We start from the raw sequence: 12,156 nt of genomic DNA on the forward strand, positions 1-12,156 counted from the left end.
ACTTTCTTCTGGTTGAATTGCTTGAAGAAAGTCAATAGACCAAAACATCGCAAGTAAAACTCTGCAAATGTGAACAGTGTGCAGGAGAGTTCTTGTCTTGAGGTTTTGCTGCACACCAGAAGTGACTACAGCTGCATATTGATAGATCATTTGTGTTGTAAGTTGTAAGTTTGGAAAGTGCTAAAACCACATGCATTGGTCATTAGTCTTCATGCCCAACCTGTCATAAGATTTAAAGGCATTTTACTGAAATGCTGGAGGATGTGAAGGGAGAGCTTTCTGAAGGTGACTAGCGATGCTTTTGCAAGTAATAATGAATGTCCTTTAGGCTTTGGAAATCCCTTAATGCAAACCTGCCTTAAAAAGCACACACTTTAGTGTCTCATCACTTAATTCACGGCATTAAATACATTTTCAGATTCATCACGCTATCTCATTTTCCTCCTCAGTGCTTTCCTCCAGTGCCACACTAAGTGTTGATTAATCAGATCGCTAGCGAATAGCGAGAGCAGAATAACGGATGGTGTAGCCCGTGCACATTAATTTTAGGGCAACTTTTTCAACCTGTTCTTTTAGAAAGTGCTCTCTTGTTTTCACTGTGGGACCACAAGGGCTTTCTTTTTTATTTCATTTTTTTTCTTTAAAAAAAATGAGTCACATACTCAAGCAATCAAATCACTAAGTCGAGTGTGCAGCTCGAGCGGACATTATTCAGCTCAGCGAGAGAGCGATTGTTGCAATTATGAGGAAATTCACAGAAGGGATAATGCAAAGACGCACGCACGCGCATACACACACATGCTATTATTGAGCGATATCTCAAATCCATGCCCTTCCTAGGTCACAAAAGCTTGTCTATGACTGAATGAAACTAAGTTTTAAGACAGTACAGTTTTCAGATAAGGTACCAACAATAGTAACAATCTAGATAGATAGATCAGCTAAGATCAGCGAATCAATTGGAGTTTGAAGGGTAGAATATGGCTGAGATTTTGGTTTTACTTTCAGATAGATCAGTGAAGGAGTTGGAAGGAGAACTAGCCTGAGATTTCTTTTTTTTTTACTTTTCTGAACGTGTGAGTGACACCTTTGATGTCTCGGCAGGCTCCCTTCACCCCTTTCATCACGGAGATGATGTACCAGAACCTGAGACATCTTATCGACCCCTCGTCTGTGGAGGAGAAGGACAGCAGCAGCATCCACTACCTCATGCTGCCCCATGTCAGGTAGGGCTCTCTCTACGATACATGAGCACCATTATGGAAGAAATGATTATTTGGGTCAAAATTGATATCATGATTCTTAAACAACAATAAGCACCTGAGGGCTCTGTCTGCATCACATTACCGGTGGTGTCAAAAGTAAAAGGAATATAAAAACCGGTTTCCTTCCAGCACAGGTAACTTATCTGAGTAACAGATAGACCTGTGTACTTGTCTTACGATCAGCTGACTCAGTGCTGGTTGGACCAAGTTTGTGGGGTTCTTTGTCATGTGCTAGTGTCATACTTAAGGTGCCGGTATGCTTGCTGCGAGTTGTAAATTACGCGCGTCACCGCGAGCAACCGACAGCACATGCTTGCTTGCAAGTATGATCACAAATGTTTGAAATTGCGGACAAACTCGAGACGCTCTTAAAAGTTGCTGCCATTGTCGTTTTCATATCAAGCACACGCGTGGAACTGCGCGGTCTATCTTAGATCGCCCCAGCGAGTTTGAAGATATTGCACCTGGCGCACGCTTTTGGCTGCCGTGTCCACCGCGCGCGAAATCGACATTAAATACGCATGTTAACGCGTTCATGAACGAATCGTGCACACGCTCGCGTATCTTGCAGCAAGCATACCGGCACCTTTACTCCATGGATTTACTTTTACTTTAGACACCAGTCTGTCTACATTGCATTACACTTATCTGACGCTTTTATCCAAAGTGACTCACACGCTATGATCATGTCCTTGATTGTAAGTGGCTTTGGATAAAAGCGTCTTCCAAATGTGATACAATAATGTAATATTGCCTCATCTCGTCTTGCCTTGTGTGTGTTCTTGGCCTGAGTGGAGTGTCCCTCTATAGCATGGCTACTGTGGCTGCTGCTGCTGCTGCATGCACACTGTCTTTATTCCGAGCCACACCTCTGCTGTACGCCAGGAAACAGTTGTGAGGGGAAACGGCTCCGACTTCTTGTCAAAATAAATCAGCCATTTGGTCTTTGGACTGTTTACAAAAAAGTCTCTCATCCTCCTCAACACACACACGCACGCACGCACGCACGCGCACACACACACACACACACACACAGTCCCAATCCAGTTAAGATCAGCTGTCTCATCTTTGTACAATGCCAAAAAAAGGTAGAGATGAATCTGCTTGCTCAGCAGATGAGGCGAAGATGAACCCTTCTCTCCCCACAATATCACCTGCCAGGGCAGCACAGGCATGCCTCAGGCAATCAGACCATTTAAAGTTACTTATTTGTAATATTTAGAATATGTTTCATTTGCTGTGCGTTTGGTGTATTGATTACTGTTTCAAATGATGTGGCCTTGAGGAGTTCTTGTAAAATGTCTGCATTTGGTAAGCTGGAGGAAAGGATTGGGGATAGGTGGGGGGCAGAGTCCTCTGCTTTGAGGAAAAAAAACGGAGCATGTCAAATTTTGTGTGTATTTTGGTCAGATTCTGTTGGTTTTGAAGTAGCCCTTTGTATTTTAATGGGAAGTTGGAGGATAACCCACCATTCTTTTACTGTCAAACTGTCTTAAATAAGTTGACACTGACAACCCCTCCCTCTCTCTTTCTTTCTCTCTCTCTCTCTCTCTGCTATCTTCTTGCCTGTCCTCTAATGCAGGGAGTCATTGATTGACAAGCGCATCGAGAGCGCTGTCTCCCAGATGCAGTCCGTCATTGAGCTGGGCCGCGTCATCCGAGATAGGAAAACCATGCCTGTGAAGGTTCGCTTGCCATCACATATATATATGTATGAAAAATATAATATAATAAGATAAAGCCACACACTCGGGCTGAGAAATTTCATGGAAAATTGGTTGTCTTGAGAAATGTACAGGCCGTGTGTTCTCTCCATGAGCTGTCAGGAGTGGGAGGCGTCCGCCCCATCCTGTCCTTTTGTTATTACTTCTCCCAGAGCCTTTGACATCTATTTATTTATTTATGTACCTTTCTTCTTGTGTATCATGTTGGGATATCTCGGCTCTATATGAGTCATGTTGGGCTCCCTCGTCTTAGTAACGAGGCTTTATGTGACTTGGCATATAGAGAGATGGAAAAGACCCTTGTGTTCACAAGCACACACACTCGCTGTCACGAACTGACACAACGTTGTGTTTCTGTTTTTGATAAGAAGGCGTGTTATGTGTATGTCAAAGTTCCTTATTTGCCATTTTTGCACAAACTAGTAATCCAGTCACGTAGGAGCTCTTGTGCGGGCCCTCTGAATCAATAAATAGAAAAAAGAAAAAAGACTTTCAAAAAAGTAATACAATTTAGTCAAATGCTCTGTTTTGCCATCAGTCTGACTGCAGCGGGGAAGAAGTTATTAAACATTGTTTTGTTTTTATGTGTGCTGTAGTACCCCTTGAAGGAAGTGGTGGTGATCCACCAGGACTCTGAAGCTCTCCAAGACATCAAGTCCCTGCAGAAATACATCCTGGAGGTGGGTCTCACTCTCTTTCTGTCTCTCTCTCTCTCTCTCGCTCTCGCCCTCGCTCTCACTCTCTCTCTCTCTCTGTGTGTCTCTGTCTCTGTCTCTCTCTCTCTCTCTCTCTCTCTCTGCCCCCCCTCTCACTGTATCTCTCTGGCTCGGTATCTCTGCTGTCTCTGTCTCTCTTTCTCTTGTCTAGTCTAGTTTGAGTCTGTTTAGTCTAGTTTTAGCCTTGACCTTTCAGCTCTCCTTCTTTGTGCCATGGGTCCGTCCCCAGATGGGCAGGGTTTGTTTGACCTATTGTCACCCAATATTCAGTCAATTGGCAATGAGAAACACAGAGAACATGGCACTTTAATAGGAGTAACCGTAATTAATGTGGTGATTCATTCCAGGAGTGGTTTTCATGCTGAGTTTTTGTTATGCATTTTCACCATTCATCTGCCTTATTCAGCAATGTTTTTGTTTTTTGAAGACAACCAAGCAAGGACAGCCTTGATGATTAGAAATTATAGCCCCCAGTCACCCGCATGCACGCGCACACACTCGCGCACACACTCGCGCACACACTCGCGCACACACTCGCGCACACACACACACACACACACACACACACACACACACACACACACACACACACACACACACACACACACACACACACACACACACACACACACCTATTATATATTTGGCAGTGGCCAGCACCTCAGGACACAAATGGCTTTATCTCTGTCAGTGCGACTCTGTCTTATCAGCAACTCCTGTTTATTGCAGGAGAAATTGAAAGTTTGACCTTTGACCTCTATTGCTAATGGTGCAGCCGGCCATACCTAAAAATTTCACTGTTTATTTGTTGATTTATTTAGTTATCCATTCATTTGTTCATTTATTTTATGAGTAAATGTAGCATGTGTTTGGTGTTCTACCCAACTAGATAATGAAATGATTAAGTGCTTTTCACAAGGATATGAACCAAAGACAATTTGGCTTTACATTTTTCCGAAATGAAGCCGTGAATGCATTACTCATTATTGTCCTGACAACTGACCTGTTACGATATCATGCTGGCATCCGCTTGTTACGGTAAACTGTAGCAATTTTCCAGTGAGGTGCTTAGTTTTGATTGTAGGTTCCTCGTAAAAAAAATAACTCCCTGAGAGAACTCGATAAGTGCAATATTGCACTTGCTCCACTGCTACTGTAGCCGCAATACCCTGTTTGAACACTAAAGGCACTAGAGAGCACTCCCCAATTCCAAACACAGCATAGGATTTCAACACTACAATAGATCTTTGAGGAAAAAATCCTCCATGTTGTGTCTTAAACAGCCGTCTGTAATAGGTCATGGCAGTTTAAATGTACCTGCGGCCACTGGTGGTGTTGCAGCTACAGTAGAGGTGTGTGTGCGTGTGCACGTGCGTGCGTGCGTGCGTGCGTGCGTGTGTGTGTGTGTGTGTGTGTGTGTGTGTGTGTGTGTGCGTGTGTGTGCGTGTGTGTGTGCGCGTGCGTGCGTGCGTGTGATTGCTCCGTGGTCTGCCCTTCACCCCTGACCCCTCTGTCATGGCTGCATGATTGATGCGGAGGCTGAGGCTGAGGCTGTGGTGCAGACCTAAATTTAGCATCCCTCCCTTTGAAGCGGTGGGTACGGGGCTCGGATACACACACACACACACACACACACACACACACACACACACACACACACACACACACACACACACACACACACACACACACACACACACACACACACACACACACACACACACACACACACACACACACACACAGCCGGTCTTGTGGTCCTTGAGGCTGTGGAGGAGAGGAGAGAACTCCTACTGCGCCCCATCATGCTGCTGCTGCTTTGGGGCATGAAGTAAAGACATGCTCAAGGATGGAGTACTACATGGGGCCCAAGGGGGGCCAGGAGCCCAAGCCTCCGCAATACAAAAAACTTGATTCCATGGAGGGGGTCCTTTCTTGTTGTCTGGCCCAGGGGCCCATGGAATCATAATCTGTGCATGCCTGCCCAACCTCCAGCCACGGGTGCACCTGAGACATGGTGCCAGAGAGAATATAGAGAGAGAGAGGTTCCATTGGCCCATTGTTTCCGGGTTCTATTATTGCAAGGGGGAGGGGGGAAATCCCCCTTTAGGCAGACCTAAGCAGACCTAAGGACTGTTCTATTCAATGCTAGAAGTATTATGACACGCCCCTTTAGGCAGACCGGAACCTGGTCACGTTAAGTGCCCATAGCAACCTATTACATTGGCATATCTCTATATACTTAAAGAATCTCTGCATGGTGCTATGCTCATTTACAATAGCATGCCTCTATAGCAGGGGTGTGTTCAAAATATCGATATAGGGATACACTGTCACTGCCCTCTTCACGATACACTCATCGTGTTGGAGGCATCAGTCTCGCTGTTTTATTTAAGAAAATAAATTGACTTTTCTCCATGGCCCTCCAATCACACTGCTGAAGAGAGGAACGATTGTGAATTGTTTAGCACAATTATTTGTCTTTGAAAGAAATATCGTTTAATACAATCCTGATATCAATATTGACTGAAGTGATCATGATATTGATTTCTCTCATTATCAGGCAGCCCTACTACACAGCAACTGGTATTATCATGAACATTAGGCCTACAGTTTTGTGAAGGCTGTGTTTTACATTCACTACAGTGCAACTGTTGCTCTACAGAGAAAAGTAACATTTGGTTATACATATGTCAGTTTTATTAAAAATGGAAAAAAACCCTAAAAAGTGAAGGCCTAAAATATTGCGATATGTGTCACCCTATCAGATGTACGGTATCGATGTATCGCAATACATATCGTATTGTGACCTGTATCGTATTGCGAGGTCGTTGGCAATACCCACCCCTACTCCATAGTGTGAAATATCCTTCCTTTTTGTGGAGTTACTACCTTTTGAAAACATTTTTTAATGCCTTTTTGGTGATCCAGTGTGAGGGCATACTGGAAGTGAGAGAGACAGGTAAGTTTGAGATATGACCAAACTATGACCTGGGTCCCCATTGGCATGTAGCCCATATGGGCAGCCGTGGTGTAATGGTTAGAGAGTTGGACTGTAAACAACGGGGTTGCAGGTTCAATCCCCACCCTTACCAATCCCTTCCTCCCTCCATGGCTGAAGTGCCCTTGATCAAGGCACCTAACCCCACATTGCTTCAAGGACTGTAACCAATACCCTGTAAATAACTGTCGCTTTAGATAAAAACGCCAGCTAAGTGTAATGCAATGTAATACTGTAAAGTTGAGACCTGCTTCTGCAGCACTCATTTTTTCAATTACATGCCTCAGCACACTGTTCAGCAGACATACCAGGGCAAATGTTTTCTAATATAATGTATTTTGATTGATTTGATTTAAAATCGGCAATCATATTCAGGGTGAATGCTGAATGTAAATTAAATCAATTAAAATATCAATAAAAACAATAATTTGAGAAAGTCTTGTGCTCGTTTAAAGAAATGTGCCTGGTTGAACTTATTTTGAGCTGCTGTCTACTATTGTGGAAAAGTATGTAAGCCCACCAGCTGACACAATGTAGAGCCGCCACTGTGCTCCACAGTAATTGCATGCCTCATCACACTTACAGGCATACCATAGCAAATCTTTATCATTCTTTTTTTTACTCCCTTGTATTAAGGCCTTGCATTTTCATCTGAAGTATATTTTAACTTATATATATTTCTATTTGAACTTACTTTGAACAGCTGAACCTCTCTTGAACTGTAAATTACAGCTTTACCTCATTTATGTAAGATGGAAAAATGGCCTTTTTTGTGATTTCCACTCTTTATAGTTGCAGAGAGACTTTTTTTCATTAGTGCACTGCTTACCGCTCAGACATTGTTACACCGTCTAACTGAAGTTATTGTTCTCATATTCAGGCCTGGAAGATTTGCTGTACTGTGTAGTCAATTAGTTGAGTCTTGGCCCTGCCGTGGCCACAGTAGGGCACTTGATTACTGTGCCGGCGACCAGGGTTCGATTCCAGCCCAGGGGGAGAGATGCAGTAGGCTGGCAAAAGCATCTGAAATATACAAAAGTCTGATGGCAACTGCTAAAAAGGGAAAGGATAATTTTACACACAGTTTAAAAGTTGATTCGGTCTGTTGCCAAAGATGGGTTCTCTGCTTTGTTGAGGGTATTGCATAAGCGGTGTGAGGCGTTTGCTGAATTTGGCTACGGTGTTGTTGGTATCCTCTCCTCTGCTATCTCTTCCACTGTGTCCACTTGGCAACCAGTGATGGATCTAGCCTTCATTATTACAGCCTTATTTAGCTTGTTTGCTCCTGTGTGGAATATTCTGAAATCATTAAAAACTACTGCCAATTGAGAGGGAGCTCACTGCAGGGGAAGCTGTTCCTTTACCTAATTAAGCTTTAAGACACAGCCCCTTTATAGCTGTTATCAGGATGGCAATGACCAAGTCGTAATGTATTACTTAAGACCCTGTGCACTGTCATAGTGGTGTAGTACTAAGGTTTTTTTCAGTGACTATTACAATGTTTCAGTGGTGGAACAGTGTGTGTTAAGGGGCTACCTTGAACTTCCTCTGAAGAAGAGTGTTGGAAAGGAAATTGTATTGTGTTACAATAATTCATTGATTTCTTTTTCCTCACCTGGGCCGTTCTCTAAATTTTGGAGGCTTTGTTCCCCCTCACCTCTCCCTTTGTTATGCTGCCTTGTTTCTTCCTTTTACCTCTGGTGCGCCGCCGAATGCCCAAGCAAGTCTTCACAGCTCTATTTATGTAAGCTGAAAGACACCCTAATTTTCTTTGGTATGAATAAAAGTACTCTACTGTACTCTAATCTACCATATCCTACCCTACCCTACCTTACTCATCTCTAATCTACCCTACCCTACCCTACTCTACTCCTCTCCAGGAGCTGAACGTGCGCCAGCTGACACTGTCCACCGACAAGGACAAGTATGGCATCCGTCTGCGGGCAGAGCCGGACCACATGGTGCTGGGCAAACGTCTGAAGGGGGCCTTCAAGTCCATCACCGCCTCAATCAAGGAGCTCAAGAGCGAGCAGCTGGAGGCCTTTCAGAAGACAGGTAGGCATTCTGACGTCAGGGCTCGACATTAACTTTTCCTAGCCATTCAGCTTTTCTACTAGCCACAGTTTTGTTGTCAATATTTTCTTAGAAGAGTTTTCTTGATAATTTTCTGAGCTTAGATGTATCATGGTAAAGTGATTAAACAAGATGTGGCTACTGTGATATGTCATGCCCAAGAATATGTTACCTGCCAAAGTGGCTAGTGAGATTGAAATTGCCAATTGCTAGTTAATATTTTTGTTGGTAATTACCCAGAAATGTGGGTCAGTCTCCTTTATTCTGACTTATGTCGTGGTTCTGTTTTAGTCTACAAACAGAAAGCCAGTTCCGAGCACTGTCTCAATCTACATTGAAACAAGTGGCAAATCCGCTACCCCGGTTGTCAAAACTCTCCTACAGGGGGCTCTGCCCATCATTACTGAGGTGCCTTGATCATGACCTCCCCCTGCACTGCTCCCTTTTGAGAGAAATGTAATCAGATTTTTAAAAAATATTTTGCTGGATGTTGTCAGGCTCCATTGTGGTAGATGGCCATGAGCTGCATGAGGAGGATCTGCGTCTGATGTACACCTTCGACCAGACGTCCGGCTCGGCCACCCAGTATGAGGCCCACTCGGACGCCCAGGTACCTAACCTCAGCTTTGCATGCAGTCTCTTATTTAGCTTTTAGTTTTTATTCATTACATGTTTGTCGTGTCTTGCTTTTATGTGCTGTGTGGATGGTCAGGTAGCATTCAATTTCCCCTTAGGTGATTAATAAAGACTCGCTCGCTCACTCGCTCACTCACTCACTCACTCACTCACTCACTCACTCACTCACTCACTCACTCACTCTCTCACTCACTCACTCACTCACTCACTCACTCACTCACTCACTCACTCACTCACTCACTCACTCACTCACTCACTCACTCACTCACTCACTCACTCACTCACTCACTCACTCACTCACTCACTCACTCACTCACTCACTCACTCACTCACTCACTCACTCACTCACTCACTCACTCACTCACTCACTCACTCACTCACTCACTCACATGTTTACAAGACGGAAAGAGTTGCGCAGTAATGGATAATTAAAGCACCCACTGACTTGAAGTCGTTACCCTGAATTAATTCAGTCAATATCTGAAAATGTTGTGTGCTGTTTAATGAAAACGGGAGCATCACAAATGGAACAAGCAGACTTCTTAATAGTGCAAACAATGCACTGCATAGTCTTTCGATAACACATGCATGCCTCAGTTCTGTGTTGCCCATTTGTGTGTGTGTGTATAATAAGACACCTCAATGATGATGGTTGATGCGTTTACATGAAGGACAGGAAGCAGATTCCTCATGTTCCTGCTGCTCATCTTTCCTCTAGTCCACTCTCTCGTCCTATCGCGTCCACTCTCGTCCTATCTGGCGGACTGCAGCTTGTGCTCCTGACGTAAAGCCATAATCACGCTAATGCATTCAGGAATCGCTCTGGAATTGTCTCCAGTTTTTAATCACCCCCACTACTCGGCAGCCTTGTCCTATTTGAATGCAGATAAGGCTGGGAATGGACGTCATGTCGGGGTGTTTAATCATTCCCGGCCCGCTGCCGAGATGAAAAGCCAGAAAATTCCCCCAGAGATCTTCCCCTAATCAGTGTTTTCTGAACCCAGTTTAGTAGCTTTGGAGTAGCGCTACCTTGCTAAGCCGTTAGCCCTAATGCATAGGCACATCATGCTCATCATATGGAGATGGATTTGTTTTTTTACCCAAGTGATTTATCTTCCTTAAGTAGAAGAACAGCTGGGCTATTGGCCCCAGCTAATGGGATCCAAAAAATAAATTAATGAATAAATTACTTAAGTGCCAGTGAGTTCCGTAGAGGTTAATAAACCCCAGACTTTTGTTGTTTATATAACAAGTTTTCTCTCGTTTGTTTTTGCTAAACTAGTTAGCACTAATTTTTTGTGTATATCAGGTATGGAATATGGAATATGAAATCCTGTACAAAAACAGTATGCATTTATGTCTTATCAAACACTGACTTCTATGTGTGATCTATCTGTATCAGGTGCTGGTGCTGCTGGATGTGACTCCAGACCAGTCCATGGTGGACGAGGGGGTCGCCCGCGAGGTCATCAACCGCATTCAGAAACTACGTAAAAAGGTAAGCATCCTCAACCAGCAACAGTAAATAATACATTCTAACAATATCAGTTGTGATTACTGTTTGGCAAAAAGGTAAGCAAAGCTGTTGTATTGTGTGAATGTATCTGTTGGATTTCTTGTTCTACCTCCGGAGGTGGATACGCACTGCAGTCCTCAAAGTCATTACCCTGCTGTGTGTACATGTTAAGAGGGGATTGCACTAATTAGCTTGACGATCAGCTTGGTGATTTGACTACGGATCGAGAGATAGAGAGTGATGATTCAAATCCTCTCTGTAGTTACTCTGAGTGAGTTTGAGAGTCTTATGTCTTTGCATGCGGGGTCAGTTTGAAGATGGAATAAATGGAATTGGAATAACTTACTCAATTGGAGAGTTTAAAAAAATTATACTGTATAATATATATATGTATATATATAATTCACATGTCTTTGAAGTGTGTCATGAGAGATCCCCTCCTCCTCCCTTCTGCCCTCCTCCTCTTACTAAAGATTTTTCTGTCTCAGTGCTGTTGCTGGGGACTCTGTTGCCGCAGGAGACGAGGGGGTCTGTGGGGGAGGGGGAGGGGGAGGGGGGTGTTTGTGAAGGAAGGGGAGGGGGGGTTGAACTTGACTCTGTTGGCTGCCTGCCAGGCTTGAATTCCTCTTGTTATTGAAAATCTAAAATCTGCCGGAATTTTTCCATAGCAGGGTAGGGGGAATTAGGGGGTGTTGTGTTTTTTTTCCCAAGCGTATCCTGTGATGAGTAGAGTACAGTACAGTACAGTACAGTACAGTGCAAGAGTGGCAACCAAGGCCTCACATGCATTAGGAATGAGCTTCAGTATGCACACACACACACACACACACACACACACACACACACACACACACACACACACACACACACACACACACACACACACACACACACACACACACACACACACACACACACACACACACACACACACACACACACACACACACACACACACACACACACACACACACACCTCCACCACCACCCCCACCAAACAATGATTAGACTTAATTGCTTTTTGAGACTCCAAAGTTTGAAACAAATCCTCATAAATGGTTAAAATTGAAGCAATATGGAAGCAATGGGTAACAGTGTTTTACTGCCAGTTTTTTGTACCGAAGCACAAAAGCAAGGAAAAGACTTGTTTGTTGTTGTGCGATACATTTTAAAATTCTCTATTATAGGAATTATATGATGTAATGTATGCAATATACTGTATGTA

The 12,156-nt window shown here is 43.8% G+C and overlaps 1 protein-coding gene across 1 annotated transcript in view; it reads left to right on the forward strand.

The window, feature by feature from the left end:
• iars1 (isoleucyl-tRNA synthetase 1) overlaps positions 1 to 12,156 on the forward strand; it is a 71,718-nt gene that overhangs the window by 51,202 nt on the left and 8,360 nt on the right. Inside the window, exons 23-28 of the mRNA XM_063216070.1 lie at positions 1,105 to 1,226; positions 2,848 to 2,950; positions 3,586 to 3,669; positions 8,587 to 8,761; positions 9,277 to 9,389; positions 10,818 to 10,913. Of these exons, the coding sequence (XP_063072140.1) occupies positions 1,105 to 1,226; positions 2,848 to 2,950; positions 3,586 to 3,669; positions 8,587 to 8,761; positions 9,277 to 9,389; positions 10,818 to 10,913 (693 nt within the window). The remainder of the gene's footprint in view (positions 1 to 1,104; positions 1,227 to 2,847; positions 2,951 to 3,585; positions 3,670 to 8,586; positions 8,762 to 9,276; positions 9,390 to 10,817; positions 10,914 to 12,156) is intronic.

The sequence above is a fragment of the Engraulis encrasicolus genome, chromosome 14, assembly GCF_034702125.1.
Source record: "Engraulis encrasicolus isolate BLACKSEA-1 chromosome 14, IST_EnEncr_1.0, whole genome shotgun sequence".
NCBI classification, from domain to species: Eukaryota; Metazoa; Chordata; class Actinopteri; order Clupeiformes; family Engraulidae; genus Engraulis; species Engraulis encrasicolus.